The sequence below is a fragment of the Leuciscus leuciscus genome, assembly GCF_965113295.1.
Source record: "Leuciscus leuciscus genome assembly, chromosome: 23".
NCBI lineage: Eukaryota > Metazoa > Chordata > Actinopteri > Cypriniformes > Leuciscidae > Leuciscus > Leuciscus leuciscus.
Window position 1 is genome coordinate 6597564 of NC_138747.1, and position 24523 is coordinate 6622086.

General features: G+C 37.0%; 1 protein-coding gene and 1 long non-coding RNA gene across 2 annotated transcripts in view; one reads left to right on the plus strand and one right to left on the minus strand.

Moving 5' to 3' along the window:
- The first annotated feature begins 1107 nt into the window (after nt 1-1107).
- LOC309488455 lies at nt 1108-2074 on the plus strand. Its single transcript, XR_014202129.1, has 2 exons — nt 1108-1509; nt 1816-2074. It is a non-coding gene; the product is annotated as an uncharacterized lncRNA (long non-coding RNA).
- A 2024-nt stretch (nt 2075-4098) lies between these two features.
- The window catches only part of camkvb (CaM kinase-like vesicle-associated b), a 38869-nt gene continuing 18444 nt past the window's right edge, over nt 4099-24523 (minus strand). The window contains exons 2-11 of the mRNA XM_082155491.1: nt 14842-14949; nt 14177-14308; nt 12509-12583; nt 10776-10914; nt 9820-9940; nt 9516-9591; nt 9022-9158; nt 8800-8878; nt 8242-8329; nt 4099-8136 (exon numbers count right to left, since the gene is read on the minus strand). Coding sequence (XP_082011617.1) covers nt 7795-8136; nt 8242-8329; nt 8800-8878; nt 9022-9158; nt 9516-9591; nt 9820-9940; nt 10776-10914; nt 12509-12583; nt 14177-14308; nt 14842-14936 — 1284 coding nt within the window. The 5' untranslated portion in view covers nt 14937-14949 and the 3' untranslated portion in view covers nt 4099-7794. The remainder of the gene's footprint in view (nt 8137-8241; nt 8330-8799; nt 8879-9021; nt 9159-9515; nt 9592-9819; nt 9941-10775; nt 10915-12508; nt 12584-14176; nt 14309-14841; nt 14950-24523) is intronic.

The window sequence follows — 24523 nt, forward strand, 5'->3', positions numbered from 1 at the left end:
TGCAGGTCGTCAATGACACCTAGTGTTCTTTAGCCTATTCGTCTACATACAAGGTGTTTTTACAAAGTGCATTCAGCAGATGCTTTTACCCAAACTGCACATTACCGAAACAAGCGCTCTGCAAGTCTCATGTTAAAGGGCAAAAATTATTGTTTTTTTGACTCAAACCAGCCAGTTATGTTGAAAAATGAGAAGCAACACTTGCATAAGATATTAACTTGTTTTCATTAAAATTATTATTTTATTTTTAGCACTGACAGATTTTATGTTTTTAAAAAATATATTTTTACTTGGATAAATCAAGAAAACAATAATTATAAAAAGTAAAAAAAAAAAAATAGTACGTGTTTGGGAACATCGTTTCTGCCATGGAATAAAAAATAAAGGAAATTGTGACTTTATATGATTTTTTTCTTAGAATTGAGAAATAAACTCCACAATTCTGAGAAAAAAATCCGAATTGTGAGATTATAATTTTTTTTTATCACAATTTACTTTATGTTTTATACTTTATAACTCGGAAATCAGACTTTATAACTCGGAAGTCGGACTTTATAACTCGTAATTCCGAGTTCATAACTCGGAAGTCGGACTTTATAACTCGTAATTCCGAGTTCATAACTCGGAAGTCGGAGTTTAACTCGCAATTCCGAGTTTATAACTTGTCATTCCAAGTTTATATCTCTTAATTCGTACTTTTATAACTTTATAACGTATTTTTTTTACTCAAGTGCTCGTTAACCTACAAGACTATTTAAAACAAAAACAAAGTTAGTGAGTTAGAAACCCCTTCTATTCTGGATCGGATGGGTTGAACAGCTTTGTACGGTTAGAGCAGTGACTTCTCAAATGAAAAGTTGTTGTCGAATGATACTTTATTGAGAAGTGTAGTCTTACAGGCTCAGATGTTAGATTCACTCAAACTAATTTAACAGAGCTATAATGAATCCAGTCAGCGAATCCTTGCTCCAGACTCACAGCACGTCACAGTGAGTTCTCTTCTTCTAGATAATGACGTGTGATCCTTCTTTTATATGAGCAGTCGACAATAGAATCTACCTAGTTAGAAAGTTGACTGATACTCTACCTATTCAGGAAACTTTAAAGGGGTCATATAATGCCATTTTTGTACAAGGTAATATGATTCTTTAGGGTCTAAATTAAAAGTTTGTAATATACTTTAATTAAAAATTCTCTTTAGTATTGTAAGAAAACACTAATTTTACCTGGTCAAAAACAGCTCTGTTTTCAGCACGCTGTTTAAGTGCATGTGTCTTTAAATGATAATGAGCTTTGCTCACCCCGCCCCTCTGTTCTGTGCGTACACCGTTTCTAATAATAACACAATAACCATAACGCGTCGTTCATTATAAACGTGGGATTATGAATTATATTGAGAACGTCGTACATAGAAAACATGCCGTAATGTACCCTGAGTGTAAAAATAGCCGCATTCATCGTGAAGCGTGCAAGCGATTTGCAAAGATTAATATAAATATTAATATAAAGGTCAATAAAACGTTACACTCACTTCTTCTTCTGGAGGTGCAGCAGGAACACGAATAGTTGGTACTGATCCTTTTTTCAGGAGCAGCTTCTTAGAAAACCAGCTTTTTACTGACCCTCTGGGAATATTCCATTCGAAAACAAACTCAGCCACTGCGTCTTCAGCGGTTCGGATTTAGGATTTTGTTGTGTTCGTTATTACACCCAAGAACAGAACACCACAATCGCTTAGATCGTTAGACGCCATTCTGCTCAGTGCTCCAGCGTATCAACAATGACCGTGCCGGTCCGTGCGGACTATGATGACAGACAGCTCGCTCACGAGCAAGGGCGGGTCTGTGTTGAAACGCTCCTGTCAATCAACAATCGTGGGAGGGGCGTCGATTTTGTGACGTCACAAAATCGAACAGCTTGATTTGAGATGGGGGGAAACATATAAGAAGATTTTTTAAAAAACACTGGATGGATTTCTATCATTTTATGATGGTTGTGTACAGGCACTGCCAACACACATTTCAGTACGATCAACTTGTAAAAGTGCATGTACCATTATATGACCCCTTTAAGAGTTTCCAATCTATGCTGAGTTTCGGTTTATTTTTGTGACGCACTGAATGAGAGGCTTACGTGAACCCATGCCGGTTTCTTCAGTTTGGCTATTTTGAATTTGTTTTGGCTTGACGTTTATAGCTTTTATAGCTAATTATGTCTTTTTTTATGTAGCCTATAATAATAGCCTAATAATAATAATAATAATACATACTGCACTGACAGATTTTATGAGACAAAAATCCGAAATTGTGAGAAAGAAAAAACCTTTATTTTTATACTTTCTAATATAACTCGGAAGTCGGATTTTATAACTCGTAATTCCGAGTTTATAACTGGAAAGTCGGACTTTATAACTCGCAAGTCGGACTTTATAACTCGCAATTCCGAGTTTATGACTTGTATTTCCGAGTTTATATATCTTAATTCGTACTTTATAACTCGGAAGAGTTGGGAAGTTCATTTGTTTGTTTGTTTTTTGTTTTAACTCAATGCTCGTTAAAAAGACTATGAAAAAAAAACTTAGTTAGAAACCCCTCCTAACAGCTTACAGCTTTGTCCGGTTAGAACAGCGACTAGAACAGCGACAGTCACGGTTACTGAATATTGTTCCCAGTGAATGCATAGGTTGCAGCATTGTTGTTCTCTGGGCACCACGGGCATCCCAGACATCGCATTCAGGCAGAAAAAGACTTCATCACTAGCCTCTTTTGTCCCATTTGTATCTCCCCAACACACAAACCTCTGTCTCTCTTATCTGATAGCTCCCATCATTCCCAGTGCCGGTGGTGGGCAGTGGGCACAGTCGCATCAGTCAGCAGTGACTGGCTGTTCTCACCCACCGGGGTGATGGATGATTATCGGAGTGAATAGCTGAACGGCTCAGAAACCCACATGCTTATCTTCCCGACCCATCTCAGAGGGGGGAAGCGGTGCCATCCTTTCAACATGCCATCATAGGCTGTCATTATGGAAAGGCCTTTATTCATGCCTAAAAAATCTTTTGTTCACTGTTTCAAAACCTCTTTATCGGTCTGACAAAAAAGAATAGGCCTATCTTTTATCGATTATGTTTTGTCCAACTTCCAAGCAGATGTTTTAAGAATTGTAGCACCCTAGTGGGAAATGAAAGCTCTGAAAAACTAATTTTAAGTAACCTGACTAGTCTTGAAGGACATCAGAGACGTTTGCTGGTCTTATCAGGCTGAGATCAGAGACTCAGATGAAGTGAATGGAGTGAGTGTCAAGACTTTTTGAGAAGAGGCAGCTGATGAAAGGGTGAGATGACGAATGTAGGGTCTACAGGACATGTCATGTTTGTAATGTTTTGTGGTCTGGACAGGACATTAGTAAGCCAGAAAGACTCTGATGTCATTCTAAACATCCTCTAAAGTGGTTTAGATGCAGACGATAGGCTAATTGTGGAATTTGAGGTTTAGTAATGCATTTGGGCAGACAATAAAATATTCTCACTTCTCATCAACAGAAGAGAGAGAAGATTGCGCACTTATTGTTTGGCTGATTTTCTTGGTTTTCTTTACGGATCAAATGTGTACTAAATGATGTGAACCAGCAGAGGGCAAGCTTTAATAAGCCTCTAGGTTGCTTTCTGATGCACTGCATAGGAGGAGTAGGCCACTGCTATAATATTTTATGTTATAAATGTTCTGCCATTTATTCAGGCTAAATGTTTATATAAAAGTCTGTATATGCATATGGATTTTACAATTATTTTGCCCATATAAGTGGAGAACTGGAATAACAGGTATATCCTATAGGCTATGCTTATGTTATATATTATTACAAAAACTTTCTCTTTTTTTATATTAAATACTGTAACTCCCTTGCGAGTCAGAATGGGTTGCAGATAATCACTCTAGAAGCCCTGAGCCATGTGACTACTTTTTAAAAATAACCTGAGGTGGTTTTCTTTGAGATTTTTTGACAACATCATATCTAACTCTCAAAGTCTCACATTCGAAGCATGTTAAAATGAATAACACTACTTGTTGCACACAACAAAGAACTACGACTACTAATGGATGATCATTCAAGGATGTGTTTATTTTGAAAGCATGAAAGTGATTTGAAGAATACAGAGGTTAAAGTGGAGAGAGGCCAGTCCTCAGTGTATTCACAGGTTCACAGTCACCCAAACTGAGAAGAACATCTGAGAGAATGAGGAAATCAACAGACACCCAACACCAAAGGCAATAGTGAAGCACTATTTTAAAAAAATTGCTTTGAATTGTGTAACACAGTATCTAGTTGCGGTTTTAGTATACATGAATGCTATAAAAACATTTTTTTTCAGACCTACATGAAACATTACTTATACTTTTTTATTTTAGATCTTAATAGTTTGCGCTTTTTGAATTTTAATATGAAATCAAAGACAGAAAAACAAATGACATCTCAAAGTCTCAGGGTAGATAGAACGAATAAAGGTATGCGACAGATTTTAGAAGAGAAATATCATTTTATAAGATCAAAGAGAAATGAAAGCTACAAAATGACAATGACACACGTGAGATCTAGTATATCCAAGCTGACTTCAGTAGAAACCTGTGGCAACCCATGCTGAGCATCATTATGAAATCAATAGAGCACTGACAGCATAATTGCATATCAAGGCCTTCTACAGTCAAACCTCCACTGACTCCTATGATGTTTAGAAAATTACAGCTTGTCACCACTGCACAACAATTACAAATCGTTGGCCACTGGAGGGGAAACTCACTGTTTTCGTTCACCATTACTGTATGACAAGTTCTAAATAATAGGACCACCATTAGGTGCACTGGCTTCATCTGTCCCGCTCAAGTCCTGACCTTCCCGTCCTTCCAGAATGACGTCACTATTGTCAACTTCAATGGAGGACAGTCTAATCAGAAATTGAGAGTGTTCACATGGACACTGACATTGACAGTAGCATCACAGTATCGCAGTTGTAGACTATTGCTCATATGAAGAGGTCAACCGTTTCGATTTTGCTTTCGTTAAGCTCTAGTAATCCTATGTATCCTTATACCTGCCGCTTTTCTGTGCTAAAATATGTTTGTATACCGAAAACAAAACAACCTAATCATGTAAAAAAAATTAAGATAGCACAGACAAAAATTAAGACCGTCTCAAAATAACCAGTCCCCTCAGCGTGCGGGGCGAGGCTTTTCTCAACTGACTTTCTGTGATGTTTAAAGCATCTAGGGATGCTGATTTTTAGAAGGCAGCTGTCTAACTCAAAGATCAAATATTTTCACAAAAAAAAAAAAAAAAAACGTTTAAATATGTCATTTTGATTATCAAAGATGAGTTTTAATGGATAAAATGATTTACTATTGACTTGAAAATCTACAAGTTGTAAAGTTTCCTGCTCGGTATAATGTTTAAGGCCCGTTCGCACCATTTATGATAACTATAAAAGATAACTATATTACCGTCTACATTACAACAACAGATGATAGTGTTCTGCTCATTATAAGCACGTACTGTAGTTTTGTCATCTGCTGCTTTAAATGCTAAAGCTCCTTAAAGTCTTTAAAATGGATTCCGATTGGCTGTCAAAGTTTATTACTAGTCAGCTGAAAAAAAACAACAATTCTGAAAGCAATTCCAACGGTCGTTATCATTGTAATTGTGATGTGTACTTCCCTATTGTTAATTAGAACGGTTATTAAAACACAACATTACAGTTATCGTCCTTGGTGTGAACAGGCCATTAATGTCCCTGCAAACCTCTAGTCCCATTTAGCCATGTAAAATATCTTGAGCCTGTTAACCACAGACTTTATTTCAGGCGAGTAAGCAAAACCCCATTCAAAAAACATTGATTTGAGGACGATCTGAAGTGCAAAAATGCGTTTTCAAACTCATTCCTGCAGCACTCTATACTTGTCATTGAGACTTTTTTGTTATAAGCAAAGGTGGCAAAGGGTTGAATGACTATAAATAAGGCCCTATTTACATCTGGTATTAAGATGCGTTTTGGTCGACTGGATCACAAGTAGACGAGGGAGACACATACCCGTTTACACCTGGTATTTTAATTAGTCTCTTTTGTCCACTTTCAACCACTTCTGTCCTGACTTCTTCGAAAGGAGGGGTCTATGGGCAGATAAATGGACGTTTTTTTTTTCAGATCTTTTGATCTAATGGACGCAATAACCCTGTGCAATTTATATATAAACGTGCCCAGAGATGACAGAAAAACATACGGAGAGCAGCGGCTTTCCTTTTTGCTCTGATAGCCACAAGACCAGCAGAACAGAGAACACTGTGAGTTGTGTGTTAGAAATCAGGAATGGTGAGAGAATATTTGTCTTCAGCCGACAAAGTTTAAATCCTGTCTGGCTAGCGCGCTTCCCATACATGTTAGGTCAGTAGCCGGAGAGTAGGAGGTCCTTTTTGGTTGTTCGAACACATTCAACCACATGAGTGTTTACACTACGAAAGCAATCCGTTTGAATGTGTTTTTGACCACCTCTGGAAGTGGTCGAAAGTGGACAAGCTCAAAACATTTTAGACCCCGTTTACACCTGTATTTAGTGTACTTGACGAAAATGCTTCTTAATACCATGGCCTAAATATCCGATGCCTATTATATACTTGCGATTCAAAAAAGATTTGGGTTCAAGAAAAATATATAAAGATTATGAGTAAATATTCAGCCCAACGAAAGCGTCTCAGAGTAGGCATAAAATGGCCACTGTAACTTGTACCTCCAATGAAATCCTGTTAAAAACAAAGATCACTGTGTGTGGCTGTGTACTTTTAAAATGGAAAGGTATATTATTCAAAACATGTACAATGTATGCAAATGAGTATATAATACATTATAAGAACAAAACACATTTTCCACTGTTCATGTGGCTAGCTACCAAGCAGATGTGAGGTATTAGTTATGCTTACCTACTCTGCTCCATTTATTGGGCCACACGTCTCAACCACTAAAACACCATTACGAGATGAATTTAGCCGCCTTAGTTGCTGTAAAAGTACTTTTCATATGAATCCTCTTAACGTTTCGTGAGTGCGTGTTCGATCAAGACATGAAATGTCCATGTAAAGCTGAAGCTGAATGTGTCAGTTACCTGGACATGTGTGTCATAAACAGCAGATTTGAAAAAAAGCATGCTGTTCTTGGCTACGTCTAATCTACAGAGGTAAGTAAGCTATTTACAGAAACTGTACATTGCACATGAAGCTGTGTCTCTGTGGTCCTCTGACTAGTTCAAGACAGATGTCAACAAATTGCAATGCAATAAAATAAAATAAAAAGTAGCTATAAAATGAGGCCTACAATGATAATCTATCCTAAAGAATGTGTTCATATCAGTGCTAAAGTTTCCAAACTTGGCTTAATGTAAGCAGAAAACAGCTTTTTTCTTATTTTAGGCAAAGTTAAAGTGGCCAGAGCATTCGATATGCGTCACACGGCGTTGTGATTCAATTGAAAACAAGAGAATGCTTGCTGGAAAATGTTTAAAGGCAAATTCACACTGCACCGACAGACGCAGATTCAACATGTTCAATCAGCAAAAACGAGAGCCAATCAAACACACTGATTCAACAAAACCTGATGAAGTGTCTGTCGCTGTCTCTCGGATTGTCTCGGTGCAGTGTGAATTGGCCTTTAGAAGTGTTGAGATTAATGCTATGTGCTGTGGAATCAGTATTAGCATGCTTGCTGCTTATGTACAAGAGTGTGGGATCTAAACGCAGGCGGGAGAGGTAGCGAGATTAACCGCTCTGTTCCTCCCCTGTGTCCAATGGCAGGGAGTCTAAAGCTTCTCCGTTGCATCGCGATGTGGGATCGGGCTGTTCGGGCTCTGGGACGTGGAGAACAGGCTCAGGTGGTGGCGGGGCGGCAGCGGCCACAGCTTCCACAACAGGGGCTTCTGTGCTGGCTGAGTGGCTTTCAGCAGTACTCGACTGGGCTGTGGAGGCCTCAGATGGAGCCTGGGGGTTTTCCTGAGCTCCTGCTGCAGGGTTGGCCACTTCTGGTACAGCTGCTGCTGCTGCCGCCGTCTGATGCTCTGGTGCCCTGAGACGCTTCATCATGGTCGTGACCCGTACGGCTTTCTGCAGGAAGGTGATGATCCAGATTTCATTTAGACAAACTCAACTTAAAAAAAACAATTTTAAACACAAAAGTGTCATTGAGGGTAAAATGCTTTTAGAAATTACCTTCCACTTGGCTTTTGCAAAGTTTTTCTCGATTTGTGCACACACATTTTCCTTGATGTTCTTGTCGGAAGCAGCATTTCCAGATATCCTTTAATAGTACAAGAAAGCTTATTATATGGCTTGGAAAGTTGTTTATAGATATATACTACTATTCAAAAGTTTGGGGTCAGTAAGATTTTTTATTTATTTATTTTTATTGAAATAAACTAATACTTTTATTCAGTAAGGATTGAGTAACTTGATCAAAAGGATCATGTGACACTGAAGACTGGAGTAACGTTGCTGAAACTTCAGCTTTGACATCACAGGAATAAATTGTTTTAAAAAATATAGAAAAATGCTATTTTAACTGATATTGTACTAAAACTTTACAATATTGTTTTGACTGTTTTTCTGATCACATAAATGATGAGCATAAGATACTTCTTTGAAAAACATTAAAAAAAATCTTACTGTTCCCAGACTTTTGAATTGTATTTTATACCCCAAAACCTTCTCTGAATAGTTATGAATGCCAATATATTGAGTAATTGTCAAGTATATAGATACTATAAGTACCATTCATGGTTGATGGCTTCTTGTGCAGTCAATCGCTGGTCCTGGTCCACCTCCATAAGACGTGACACTAAGTTTTTAGCTGTGGACCAACGAAATGGAAGATGTAACCCAGTAAACACAACCAACCTTTCACATCATGTCTTTAAAATCAAGGTTTACAAAAGAGAAGTTTGTGCTATACTAAGCATGTGAGGTTTTATCAGTATTCTTCAGTAAAAGTACCGGAGTCTGAAATGTCATCCCAGTATGGTGAGTCAAACTCATAGTCTCCAGCAAGAATCTTCCGGAAAAGGTTCTTGTCATGGTTTTCATAGTCATCCTCATCTGCTTCATCGTAGAATGGAGGATTTCCAGACAGTCTGTGCATGAGATGAGGAAAATCATTACAAACTGTGAGAAGGGTCTGGATAGTGGTAGACTCGCTGACATACTGTCTGATGCATATTGCTCATAAAATGAGCACAATATTGGCATTTTTTTAATTATTGTACAGATTTTGTGGAGACTGCAACAACATTACGTGAATTAGATATTGCTTTGTTTACTCTAATCTATTACTGCAGTATCATCAGTTTAAAATGTATTCCTCAGACCAAGTGGGTGGTTCTTTACATCAGATTATCAGCCAATTCAGCTGATAATCAAAAGTCTAGCTGTGGAAGAGTAGAAGAAAATAAAGGTATTAAGATCTCCTGGTTATAGGAGAATACACTCACAGTATGTACATGATCACACCAAGAGCCCAGCAGTCCACAGGTCGGCCATATCTCTGTCTCCCAACAACCTCTGGGGCTGGTTGAAAAAAAGAGGAGGTCAAATAATTTACAGAAACATAAATGCTCTGGTTACCATTGTTCGCTATTCTAATTATAACAACTTATGCCCATGTAAACGGAAATCTTGTAAGAAAATTCTGTTTGCTCGCTCTGTAATCTTGGTTGTTCCTCAATAAAGACCATCTGTTGCATCTGCCCCCATGAGTGTTCAAAGAGGTTTAGCCTGTTTTTAAGAGCTTCTTACCCAGATACTCTGGGGTTCCACACGGCTCCTTGATGAGTCCATTCTCCAGTTTTGCCAGATGGAAATCACTGATGACTATTTTTGAATGTTTCAGTCGGTTGTAGTACACCAAATTCTCAAGCTATAGGGAATGAGAATGACAAGATGACAAGCTGTGTTCCAAAACAACAGATGTAAAACAAACAACATTCTGGAGTGAAATTTAGGAACACTTTTTACTGAATAAGAATAATTATTAGTGAATGTATATAAGATTTAGATATAGCACAACTATGTGTAGTTGTTTGTCAGTAAGCATGTGTGTTTGATGTTGATAAAAAAGACATAACACATGATCTAAGAAAATGTAAATAATATGTCCAGTAGTTTGTATTTAATATGAGATTAAATATGTTCAGTAGTTTGTAGTCTGCACTGCGAAAATAATTTTCCGTGATAATATTCAGGATTTTTGTTTTGTTTTCCAGTAAAAAAAAAATTTCCCCATTAGAAAATTGTAATTATAAAGCATAATTTGCGAACAGGGTAATACAAATAATCGTAATTCAATGTAATTTCTCTGAAAACAAATCTAATTTACTCATCTTGTTTAAAGGATGTTTGATGCTAAACAAGAACATTTACTGATTAAGAAAGTTTTTTTCTCAGTGAACAGCAATAAAACAAATTGATACATTTTTGAAATTGGAGATGTGTCTAAATTCACTGTAAACTGATATAAAAAACAATATTTAGAGAATAATAAACGTATTGACTACAATGAATATTGTACATTGACAACAAACTAAATCTAATTTCATTGCATAAAAAAAATATTAAAGTGCGAACATCAATTCTAAAGATTGGATTTGGAAACCAAAACATAACTGAGTGCAGTGGAAGCAAAGCTTCTAGTTTATAGGGTTTGTTATAAAGTAAATGTGCTAGTGTCCACCAGAGGGCGCTTTGCAACGTACCTTTAGGTTCCTGTGAACGATCTTCAGGCTGTGCAGGTAAGCAGCTGCCTCCATCACCTGTCTGATAACATTGCTTGTGTCCCTCTCAGAATAATAGCCTTGATCCAGGATCCAGTCAAAGACCTCGCGACCTGTGGCTCTGCAAGAAACCACACAACGTGCTGAGCTGCTGCTTCTGTGCAATTATGAATTATTCACACCCTGCTTTAAACGTTGGCACCTTCAAATGCTTTACTTAATCATGCAGGTGTAGCAGATAAATCAGCAAGTCCACGCCACACATACAGCGTACAGAAGGGACGAGGCATTAAAATAATGAATGCAAATCCATACAGACAGGTAGGAATGTGACAAGTACGAGGCGGTATAATCGTGCTAGGACAGTCTAAGCGCAGGGTTTATTTCTGTTATGTCTCAGGCAACAGCAGCAGCGGATTTAGCCTCTTGAAGTCAGTATCAACATTATAGAAGAGAACCTATGTCGCCAAACAACCTATGCCGGAGGAATTTGGTTTCTGCTACTTTTTTTTTTAATTCATTGTTTTGCCCTTTGCATCCACACGTCATCTGAGAAACAGGCAGCTGCTTGCAGTCGCTCACATGCAAAGTTGTGCACATGTTCTGTGTGCTGTATGCAAGCAGTCAAATGCACTTCTTGGTTTTAATTGACAAAATATTAATGTACACAGATTCAGAATGTAAAGTTAAGGGACAAAATGACTGATATTTCAAAGTAGATTTGTGCATTACACATTGCAGTGTAAATACAAGCCAAATAGACCTGCCAGTCTCGAATGTCATCAATAATAATCAAACAGCAATAAATATTCACAAGAAAAGAAAATTGCTCTCATCTCTATAACTTTAGATTATAACTATAACCCTATAAAGCCTACTGTATCATTTACACTAAATTTTTTAAGTTCTCTAAATTATCAACATGATCATAACTCTGCTGAAAAACCTGTTGTACACAATCTACTACATGTCTTCTGTCGTCTGATTGATATTTTATACTTTTTTAGCAAGTAAAAGGCCTTTTAGTATCATTTTTAAAATGTCTCCCTTCAGGTCATGGTACACGTGTCTTTTTGTTGTGAAATGTTTACTGATTTTAATAAAGTAAACCTAAGAATAACCTTTATATTGATAGTAATATTTCAAGATAAACACTTACTAGACTGCAGCAACTTTGGTTTAAGTCAAGTCAAGTATATTTGTATAGCGCTTTTCACAATACAGATTGTATCAAAGCAGCTTCACAGTATTAAATTAAAATAATACAACAAAGTTTGTTTCAAGAGGAATTTATTGATTGATAAAATTAAATTAAATATCCCCAAAATATCCCCAACTGAGCAAGCCAAAGGCAAAGGTTTAGTTGATTATCCAAACATATTTTTTTAAATTATGTTAAAATGTGAGTATAAATATGTTACAACAGGCTTTTGAGGGACATTTATTTGTACTTCTCTCAATCATCATTGTATTATACTGTATGTCTACATCATTTGAAAATACCTGAAGGTATGCCTTTTAACATATAGTTATTGGTATTCATAAATACTTAACTTTTTTTAATAGTTAAGTAAACTATTTCAAATGAGTATGCTGAAGAGCAAATTAGTTTAGCTGGGCTGTTGAGAACTGAGAAAATACAAACTACTGAAATCATTCCACTCCTCCCTGTACAGTAAAGAACTATTTCCTCATAAACTGATTTCAGGACTTACAGCTCAAGGAAGAGGTAGTACTCTTTCCGGGTCTCGTAGACATCGATCAGCTGGAGGATGTTGGGGTGTTTCACCCTGTGAAGGAGAGATGGGCAAACAGCTAAGAGACAGTTTGCAGCACATGGGAGGCTGATACACATGCAGCGTCATGCCTAGATCCACCCCACCCCACCATCAACCCCACACTCATGCCCCATCTGCCACCACAGACTCATACAATGCCAGTCATACACGCCTGAATTTGCATATTGCATGGGTCCCTATATCCGCTATAATCATATTTAATTAAACAACAAATGTCAGTATTACCATTAATGCTCTGTGGCTGTATCACATCTGTTCAAATCAACATTTATGCATGTATGATTTGTGTAATTGTTTTCAAATATATGCCAGCCTGAGGAGAAGGCTTCACCAGCTGAGTCCTGGTTCCTCCCATGGTTTCTTCTTCATCTACTAAATCTTGGGGAGATTATCTTGGCCACTCTTGCCTTTAGCTAATCACGTTTGTAATGCATTGTTCTTATTTTTAAAGTTGCTTTTGAATATGTATTATAATTAAACTGAATGGCAGATGTAACGGAAAGTTTCCATAAAACTTCCCTTAGAGCATATCACATTTTTAAATCCAGCACGTATAATCGTATGATTTAATTCATTATGCAACATGGACACTGTAAAAGAGTGTTTGAGAATTTTGTAAAGGTGGTTATGTCAGCCAACTTTTAAATTAAGAAATGAATACACTGATAATGCTTTGAAGACACTAATGTGCACTTCTGCCAGCAAAAGAGAGGGGAACTAAAGGTGAACTCATAAAGAAATCCCTCTTGCCATTGCGATTTGTGAGCAGGGACACAAATGTAGCACTGCAGGATCAAAGTGACATCAGTGACTCACCGTAGATCAGCCTTTTAGATGCAGTATAATCATACACTAATGCAAAGCATTTATCTCTAATATCTTAAGGCTTTGACATGTTTGGTATATTAAACAAAATTCATTGCATCATTAGGTGTTTAGTGTACTTTCCTGTTCTTTGAGAGGACTGAAAATCACGATAATGAACACCGGCTACGCATAGCTCCACAAAGTCAATAAGCTTTTTGTTAAAATCGACTGTGTGGATTCCACTTTTTACAGAATTAAAGAAAATAAGCAATTTGCAAGCAATATTATGTGGGTTTTTGAAGCAGACGTTAAGAGTCTGTTCAATACAAAACCTCAAATCTCTGTGCCATTAAACTGGATGTGATTTTATTCAAATCATGCGTATGTGCAGTAGCTTGAAGTTTGTACTCATAGATTTGCATAAAGTATGCAGTGGAAGTAAATGATTTGGGCTGTGTCGACATTAGTTTTGCCGATGCACTGCGGCAAGCTTGATGCAAATTATTGATGCAAACAGTTGACATTTTTAAATCTCTCTTCTTTTTTTTGGAGTTGCAAAAGTGACCAGCACAATGAGGATATGTGAGCTTCTGGGATACACAAATCATTCCAGAGGAATTACAGTTTTTAACTGAGCTTTAAGAATCATTATTCATAAAATATGATTCTCTTTCCACCAAATGAAATCAAAAGAGCAGATCAAAGGACCGCAGAGGAAGCCGCAGTCTACAAAATGATTGTAAAGGTTTTTGAAAAAGAAAACCGAGTTGAACTCACATCTTTAGGATGAAAATCTCATTTTTGGCAGCCTTCCGCACTTTTCTTCCATCTTTCTTCAGGAATTTTTTGCAGGTGTACATTTTCAGAGTGTTCTTATCCTTCGCCCTGAAGATCTCACAGAACTCCTCCCTTGAGAAGACATTACATTTATTGCATGAATTACATTAGAATTTATATTGAAATTATTGAATAGTTCATCCAAAATGAAATTTCTATTAACTCTACAGAGAGTTACTGCATGAGCTCTTAACTCTTAATAAATAGCTCTATTCTGATTGGTCAATGACATCATTCAGCTGTAAAACATTTGGTATAACTGACCATTGTCCTTGACTACCATATTCTGACTATACTAGTTTCATGTCTCTCATAACACTCTACAGTCTCACATAATCAAATCATTTCAACTGAAATCAATATTTTATATCCATTTATTTAGCAAGTAGCCATATAATTACAGGCATAATGTACACAGTCAGTCAATCATTATTGCAAAATAAACCCCTTCAGATGATACAAGAGTCTGAATGAACAAATTGTGTGATAATCATGGCTGACTGCACATTGTCCCTTACGAATATACATTTGAGAACAACTTTTGCAACTGCAACTTAGATGCACAAATAAAGAGGATGGATAACACAAAAACATATTTCACTTACGTTTTAACAATCTGCCCCAGATCATATTTGTCTGTAATTTCTGTTGGACTATTGTAGTCCTTCTTCTCGCCAGGATTTAAACAGCCGAATGGCATGGCCCACCCTGCCCTTGAAAGAACCCGAAAGAGAGAGAGAAAGAGGTTAGAGAATAGATCCATTTAATTCCAGTTATCAACACTATTAATTCATTGCACATTGTGTGAATATGTATTACTCAGTCACACCAATTATTCTGGATTAATATGCATATTCACTTCATATCACATTCTGTGACATTTTTCATTCCGAAGGGAAATAACAGCTGAGCATAAACACTCCCCCTTTGACATTCACAAACAAAACAAATTCAGTAGCAAATTCCAAACAATGAGCACTGCTAAGGGATTCGTCTCTCTGCCAATCTAATTTCAAATGAAACAATATTTATGGAACTTACGAAAAATGTGAGTTGTGCTGCACATGCAAAACTTCAGGCCGTCACCATGTTAGGGTGTTCCGGGTGGTTTCCATGTGGTTGGTATGGTTTTATTTTATGGTTGCTTCCCTCTTTATGATAATCTTCTATCTACATCTAGCCTGGGACCCTATTTCTGTGCAAGTCTATGGGATTTCTTAACGTCTACCAGGCAAAAACAATAAAAAATTAATAAAAGTGTGCTATTAGTATATTTCTTTTAAACTAAAAAATTAAGTATATTTTTTGTCTACTTTTATGTACTTCTAAGAAATATACTTAAAATTACACTTAAGTGTATTTGACTTATACTGACAGAAAAGTATATAAAAGTATAAGTATTTTTGGCCTATACTTGTACTCAATTTTTTGATCGAGATATACTTAAAAGTATAATGAACTATTCTAAGTATACTTGGCTTGTAGTTGTGGGCTTTACTCTTTTGATAGAGTAGCTTAATTAAAAAAAAAAATTCACATAGCTGTCCAAACTAATTTATAAACTTACATTGTTTGAAAATATTGATTTATAAAGAACACAGATATGTTATTAATTCTAAGTATGTGATGTGAGAATGAAATCCATTGAAATCCAGCTGAATAATTATGGGCTAAGGAAATAGTGGTGATGAAGACAAACGAAAAACTTGTGTCCACCTTTTACCACACTTACGGTCTAAATCACATTGTTCCACTTATTCCAAGCCAACAGACTTACTTTCTTTTTTTCTGAAAGTGAGACTTGTTTATTGGCAGTCTAGTCGGTAGAGTTGGTTTTATTGAAACTTGCATGCATGTACTGAGGAAACTGAGAACAAATCGACTTTTGATTTTTGCTGACTAGAAACCTCCCATGATTGCCTTGGACAAAAAAAACTCTGCCATTTGTTTATTGAGAATTTCCTACTCTAACTCTGCCTCCACTTTACTCGTGTATGCTAGCTTTAATCATACTGCAAAAACCGTACCTTGTAAAAGAGATTAATTTGATAGCGTTAGTCTCCCTGAGTCAACCCAAAGTGTTTAACTCCCTGTAACTCAAAATAGGAAATCTGACATTCTAGTATATGTTCATATACTGTATTAAGCTTCATTTTTTAACTGAATTAAGAATGTCATTTCCCATTCAATCTTGAATGGTTTCACCCATACCGCAACTAAATTATCTTAATTATCAAAATTCAATACTAAAATATGTTAGCTTTTCACCACAGAGGAATGGAGGAAGCATCAAACATGGTTTGAAATCAAAATGGTCAAAATTTTCATTTAATCTGACTATTTAAACAAATTAGGTAATTTTTATGATTTAGTTCGATCATTGAAATGACAATTGCAGGTTACCACACATTCCAGTTTACATTTTAGTGTGCCACCCTAGGATTTTTACTGCGCCCCTCTGGCCACCCCATTCAAAATATCCTGGAGGTGCCACTGATAAAGATGATTTCAATGTGATGTTAATCAACAGCTTGGAAGACATTCCATGTAGCCAGTCCTTTGACTAAATGTTACAAAGATCAATCCAGGATGAAATATGACTTTGTTTCCAGACAGAATGATTAAAACACCAGCCAATGAGATTTAACCTGGCAATTCAATCCAGCTCTTGCTAGTTTTGTGAGCAATATGCATCAGACGGTCACAGTGAATGGATTCCGGCTGGTCGTGGGTGTGCAATTTGAAACTAGTCTAGAAGACACACGGCCCAACACTAGGAAATTATTGTACAGCTGACTTAATTATTTCATCATCAGTAATGTATGAGCACTACAAGGTCTACAGAGTAGCCTATATATATACTAAAACAAAAATAATAATGCAAACACAGAGAAAGGCAGGACACAATTTTCACACACAGTCAAGCAGAAAAAGGACAAGCTTTCTGATTTACTGTACATCCTCAGACACACAGATTGTGTCCTCTGTTTCTCTGCCTCTCTCATATTGTTCGTTCCTCATTTTTCCCCTCTCGCTGTGCTCCACTTTATCTTGTTCCTTCCCTCTTTGTTCAGTTTTGTAAACCTACATATAATGCTAAGAAGTTTGTTATGTAAGAGATGAAGCTCTTTGCTCTATGATTAATTACACTTCTGTTTGCCGTGTAAATTTCCTTAAAGTGATAGTCCACACCAAAATAAAGATTCTGTCATCATTTACTGTTTTTATGTTGTTCCAAACCCATACAATTTTCCTCGACTGTGGAACACAAAAGGAGAAATTTTGATGAATGCTCACGTTGCTGTTATTTATACAATGAAAGCATATTTAAGTAATTTGTGTGGACGATCCATAAAGAGGGTCTTTCATCATATTTTTCTAATAAGATGAATGTATTAATGGCATTAAAAATTCAATACAGTAATATAGTATTATAAATGATAATTGCGTGTGTTAACACGTTAACTTTGATCTTATGTAGATGCACTTTCGCTCTTGATTTCCCAGTATGGCACTATAAAGTTCCCCATGTTGGGCTGTGCTCTTAAAGCACATTTACAGCACACTCTCTCCACATACATATGCTTTAATATTACTAACACAGCATAATGGGCAGTTTGGCACAAGCACACACAGGATGATCAATCCAGGATTAGTTAATTAGTAATATATTAGTAAACAAATATATAATGTATATTAAGCATTATAGTCAAGGAATCTGGCCTGCAGGTCTTTTTAAGAGGGCAGATCTGTTGATCAATACACTGAGATGTTTTACAGCGGCCTGTGTGCTCTAGCCAATATCATCAGCTTCTGTATCATCAGTCATTTATATTGAAAGAAAAAAATATTTAAAAATGCAGGTTTAGAGCAAAACTTCTCTAGGTTATTAATTATATTAATGCTTCTTATTTTTATACAATATTATTAATATACATACACAAATTATATTAATATTTACCTACTCAAGGATTAAAGTACTGTTTATGTTCTTCAGATGCCTTGTTTATGGAATTTTTTTCCCATTAATCTTCATACTCTTATGCTTATCCTTAAATGCTAATGCGTAATATATTGATTTTCTGAGAGTGTATATTGATTTTCTAAGCATTTTGTAATTCTACTCCATGCTAATGTTTAAATGGTGATGTAAAATGGCATATATTATATATAATAAATGCTTTTGTGCATTTAAAAGATTTAAAAAAATTAAAAAAAGCAATTTGTCTTCAATTTCCTGGCCTGGTTTCATCTCTCCAATGATGCAATTACAATAACGTACAGTAATTCATAATACATTTTTAATAATTGCAAGACCAGTCCCTCTTCAAATGTATCAGGGTCTACAGAGCTTTCCTCTCTTTCAAGAAGCATTCCTCTGTGCAACAAGCAAAGAACTTAATTGGCTGAAAACTCTTGAGGTTTTTGGAGAAGCGAAGAGAGCAACAGGAAGCAAGAGAAACCGACCACGTGAGCGACAGAGAGAGCGAGCAGGAGGAAGATTACAGCGGGGTAGAACTGCATTCTGCAACATCATCTCCAGCTCCTCATTACCGCCTCTCGAAAGAAATCAGGCGATCCAGAACTTAATACGAAATGGGAAACTTCTAAGAAAAAAGAAATGAAAGTTCCATTGCTTTCCCAAGGGCACTGTGAATGCTAATTAAACCCAGTGGCTGGTACATTAGACTCTGTTTCAACCTTTCTGCACGCCGTAGAGAAATACAAAAAATAGAAACTAGGGGAGAGGGAATGATAATAATCTCATGTAGGGAATAAGCAAGGGAAGGAGAGAGAAATAAGAGAGATAGTCTTGCTATACACATCAATCATGAGTCATGAGGATTGATAAAATGACAGGAGACAAAAGGAGAAGACAATAGTATTCATTATTCACACACCAGCATCTGCGTCTCTCAGGAAGGGTGGTTTGCAGCTAGTAATCGAGCATCTCGTGTATCCTGCGGCATTGTGCTACCCGACCAGCTGAAACTTCACTCTCATAATCACACCATCTTCTCCAGTTTTTCAGAGCTGGCAAAATCTGTGCCTCCCTCTATCAGTCCCATCTGCCTTTAGTTTGTAAATACATGACATCAGGTTGGGCCACGGATCGGCCGAGACGGAGATCGCTGAGCTTCTGATGGCCCACAGATTGCCTTACAGCAGGTGGTTTAGACATCTGATCCAGAGACGCTTTGAGATCCTACTGCACACTGAGTTTGGTCAAATTAACCAGGGATCGGGGTAAAAATACCATTAAATGTGGCAAAAATCCACTTGATATTTCAAATGTTTTTTTTTTTCTAAAACTGTGTCTACACCAGATGCGAGCAGTGCGACGCCACAAAAGCAAATAGAACCCATTATAATCAGTGATGCTGTCTACACTGGATACGACATGGCACTACACAACAAATTCCCGACATTAAACTGATGCCTCTTCTATTTCTGACGTACTTAAAGCTCTCTGCTACTTCCGACATGAAGAACTAATGGATTTGCAAAGGTCGCTTTGTTGCGTCCAGTGCCAACAGCTTCAAGCTGGTGTAATAGACATGGTGAAACATCTAATATACTACATAATATGCATGCAAGCCTATCTAGTTTAGCTGTGAGTTTAGCCTCTGCAGAGACAGTATTGACCTGTCGCTGTCAGATATCTGCGTTCATGGTCTCAGAAAAGGGTGTTTTTGGATCTATTGTTAATATCAAATGGTTTTTAATAAGATAAAATAAAACATTGAAAATGCTCCTAAAACCTCAAACAACAAAACACTGATATGATTCAACAGCTTAGTGATGAAAATGAAATGTAGCCAATAGGGACTGGCCAATTCTAAGTAGATGGCTCATACTTAGAATTGGGGATTTAAACAAACCCTTAAGTATTAAAATCCAGTTAGCGATTCATCATGCATATACTACAGATATGAATAATATCTCAAAATCATGTAGATTGTTGAAGAGTTAAAATAATTTTTTAAGCAGATTATGATTTTCCTTTTATGGATGATATATGGGCAAAAAAATACCGTTATTTTATTTGATTTGATAAAAGTTACAGCCACAATTGTTATGAATAAAGTAATTGACATAAGTAACAGCATTATAAATAAATAAATAAATAAATACTTACATACATATTTAAATAAATCAATTTCCAGTGTGCAAATATGCCCCACTAATACAAAGTTTAGACTGGATGAGATTGAACTGAAGTATAAATATTGTTTGTGCCAGGCCTCTAGATGGCCCCTGAACATCACTGACACGTCGCTGAAGACTTCGTCTAGCTTAGTTGTCCTCTGATTTAGTCTTCAGTCAATGTGACGCTCAGATCTCATCTCCAGACAGCTCCCCCTGGGCACATTCTTACTTACAAATCTGAGTAAAAATGTGAGTATTGATAAAGGAGCATCTGCTGTCATTTGGGCTTCACTCTATCCTGTTTGGGCATTGGAGTGTTTTTCAAAGACTTTCTGAGGCCAGTTTCAAACGCGATGAGATGTTTGAGTCCGGCACAAATAGAGTGCCTGCCTCCACGAGAAGCTCCAAGCCTCATCGCATTGTTGGACCAACGGAGGAACACACAAAATAATGAGCAGGGTGAAATAAGAGAGGAACACTCTATCAATTATTTCTGTCTAGTGCAGCTCTCTGACAGTTTCTCTCCGGCTCTGGGAGCTCTCCGGCTCTGGAACGACTGCTCCTCTCAGTTATTCCCTGTGTATTGTTGAACAACGGCTCCTCCGATTCCTCATTGTTATTCCTTTCCGCATGGCTTCTCTCCTTCTCTCTCCTCTGGCTGTTTGTTTTGCAGTGGTGTATACTCCATTATTATTGATCATTTTGTTAGAGAATGAAAAATGCAATTCATGCATCATACAGCATATACACAAACAACACCTTTGTGGTTGGCAGGGTTGGCACTCCACTGTTGAAACTTTATCAGACAAAAGAATTCTCTCTCTGCATTAATCTTGTTCTGTGGAGGATTGTGTAAGACAGAGTGCTACGGTATGGCAGCAGAAGCTTTACCCTACTTTTTTGTGAGTCGACTACATAGAGAATTAAATCATCATCATCGTCATGTAGAGAGTCTTTAATACACCAATCTGGTCAGAGCATTCTTTGACTTGCTAAAGATGTAAAGTTCTGAAAGCTCTAAGCTCCGACAGGATTTTTTCCAATTATAACATCCAGGGTTAGAGACAGTTCAGATGTCAGTAATGCATGGGAACAGAAGACTGTACAACACGCTTAACCTGTTAGCCTTCACAAGGACGCGGACGCACTGAATTGTTCTTTGTTTAAATCAGGGCCTGAATTTCGTTTTGGAAAATGGGGGGGAAATCCCCCCTTAGGTGATTCTTATGGGGGGGAATTTTTTATTTGAGGGGGGAGTTTAGACTTTTTATTTTCTTTTATTACATGTATCTCGCCTAAATGTATGCTCCCTCATTGCATTTTTACAATGGGGTAATTTTGTTCTTAAGAATTTACACAACACAAGGAAGCTTGATTTCAATCTTTGAATTAAATTCAAAAAAAGTAGCACAAATAAATACAATAGAATAGAGATCCCAATAAAGAGAAATAAAGAGAAAAGTTTTTGCTTAGGTCTAACAGTAGTATTCAGAAATACTACAGAGACTGAATAAAGTAATCAAATTAAAAATAACACTGGGTAGTATTTTAGTCCTGACTAAATTAAATACATAGGCTATTAATCCTGATTACTTAAAATGAAAGCTATGTTTTGTTGTTTTGACAACCAAATTATTGACAGACACATATGGCTGCTGTCCCTTTAAGAGCTAGTGCACGGATCCTGTTTTCATTATACGGTCACGTGCGATTTATGCTTATTTAAGACATAACCGACTGTGTTTAGAGGATACTCACCAAGACCGAAATTGACATAATTTTCGCATGTTTTTGACTGTTAAAGCGATATAATCCACGAAAAATAACTTTTGTTACCCGCGAGCTGTTTGTGAGGCGGCTTTACTCTATGTATGTGTGCAGAGAAAAAAAAAAACATCTTTCAGACAGCGCCGCAAGTAACCTACTGAATAGTTTAAAATCGCGTGAATGCTTAAACTGGTAAGACTTAAAAAGACGTGCAAATGGTAAACTTTAGTTACTCATGATGCAATGCTGGCCCGATTATGCAAGTGACAATTCCGTCTATCCCGACTAAACGATTACCTTGCCTTGTGCAACCCATTTTGAGAGACGAGAGATAGAAGACGCAGCACCGCTGAATCACTCACGCTGTTTGAGAAATTGCGTCTCGCAGACAGTTTTAAAATTTGATTTTATAATCTGTGTGGATTAATTTACTAATACAACCTACATGCTAAAGTGAATCAATGTTTGCGGGAATTTCCCACATTATAAGTTGGAGACCTGCGGGAATGATTAAAATTATGCGCAATACCCGCAATCCCGCGCCGAAATTAGAGCCCTGTAAATAGTTCAAAGTTACTATCAGATTTAATGTCATTACCTTGACAAACTATACATCATTAAAAAGATATAAGACTAAAGTTTCAGTATTTGATTCTGAGAAACTTATAGTGACAGTTATGTATTCATTTGTGTCAGAAGTTATGTAATGAAAAAATGAGTCGATACCTTTAATATGAATTATGAGCGTCAGCCGCTCCCATTCAGAAAAAAACTCCTGTGCGGTCGTTATGACAGCGCTTGACAAAACAACATCCCTCAGGGCTTTTAGCTCAAAAATGTGCAGATTTAGAGAAATAATGATAGATTCTGATAGGTTTACGTCAGATTTCTATAGAAAGGAATAATATTTATTGAATTTGTACCCAAAATAGGCCGATGTAATCATTATGAGCACTGGATACTCTGATGTACTGTGTTTTCAATCCATACCTATGCACTTTTAATCCATATATGGAACACATGAAGAAGAGCCATATCATGTGACATTACAGGAACTCCCTGACATAAACAAAGCTTCCAGAGATTGCTGTATTATGCTGATAAAGACGTTTTGGAGACAATAAACATGACTGCAACGATATATGATTTATCTGTGTTCTTCCAGCCATGTCACGTATTTTCATAATAATAGATTATATTTATAATGTAATGCTAATCAATATAGACTTTATCATCGTGCAGAATACTATAAAATAATATATTTTCAGTCAGTTTTTTTTTTTTTTGAAGCCAAATCAGAACACAGAAGGTTATTTAAAACACTCGACTTGCGTTATAAAGTACGTTTGGAGCAAAAACATGGTTTTAATCTCATAAATTGTCGTGTATTAATGGTGTGCTAAGCTAACATGCTAGCGAGCAAATATAGCTGTTATTTTTATGACATTTTTTAAATAGGAATGCTTACTGAAATGTTTCTTTTTTCAAGAAGGGCATTTGATACAATTTCAATTGTGAAGTGAGAACTTTGATAAAAGAAATGAGGGATTGAAACAGAGTGAATAGCCAGTCGTTAGTAATTATAATGAAAACAAAAGTAAAGAATATTTAGAGCCATAACCAGGCCGGAGAGGTGTGAATGTGTGCAGGGGAGACTGAGACTGAATAGGGCTAGTTTTCCCTACCGCATTCAAGCAGGCTTGGGTAACTCCACTGCTTAAAAATTCAACATTAAACACATCACTTGTAGAGAATTACAGACCTGTCTCTCTCCTACCATTCATTGTGAAAACACTTGAACGAGTTGCTTTCAACCAAGTAACATCCTTCCTGTCTCTGAACAACCAGCTGGATGTCAACCAATCTGGCCTCAAGAAAGGGCATTCAACCGAGACTGCATTACTGTCGGTCACAGAAGCCCAACGGACTGCAAAAGCTGCTTCCAAATCTTCAGTTCTCATTCTCCTGGATCTGTCTGCTGCCTTCGACACTGTGAATCATCAGATCCTTCTGTCCACCCTCTCATCACTGGGCATCACAGGTACTCCTCTCCACTGGTTTGAGTCCTATCTCACAGGTAGATCCTTCAAGGTTACATGGAGGGGCGAGGTATCCAAAGCACATCAACTGACCACATCATCAACCAGATGATCCCACAGTAGCTGCACGGATCTCAAGCTGTCTGGCGGACATCTCGGCATGGATGAAGGAACATCACCTGCAGCTCAACCTGGCAAAGACTGAGCTTCTATGCCTCCCTGCCAATCCGTCTCTACAGCACGACCTCACTATCCAGCTAGATTCATCATCAATCACCCCATCAAGGTCGGTCAGAAATCTTGGAGTAATATTTGATGACCAGCTGACCTT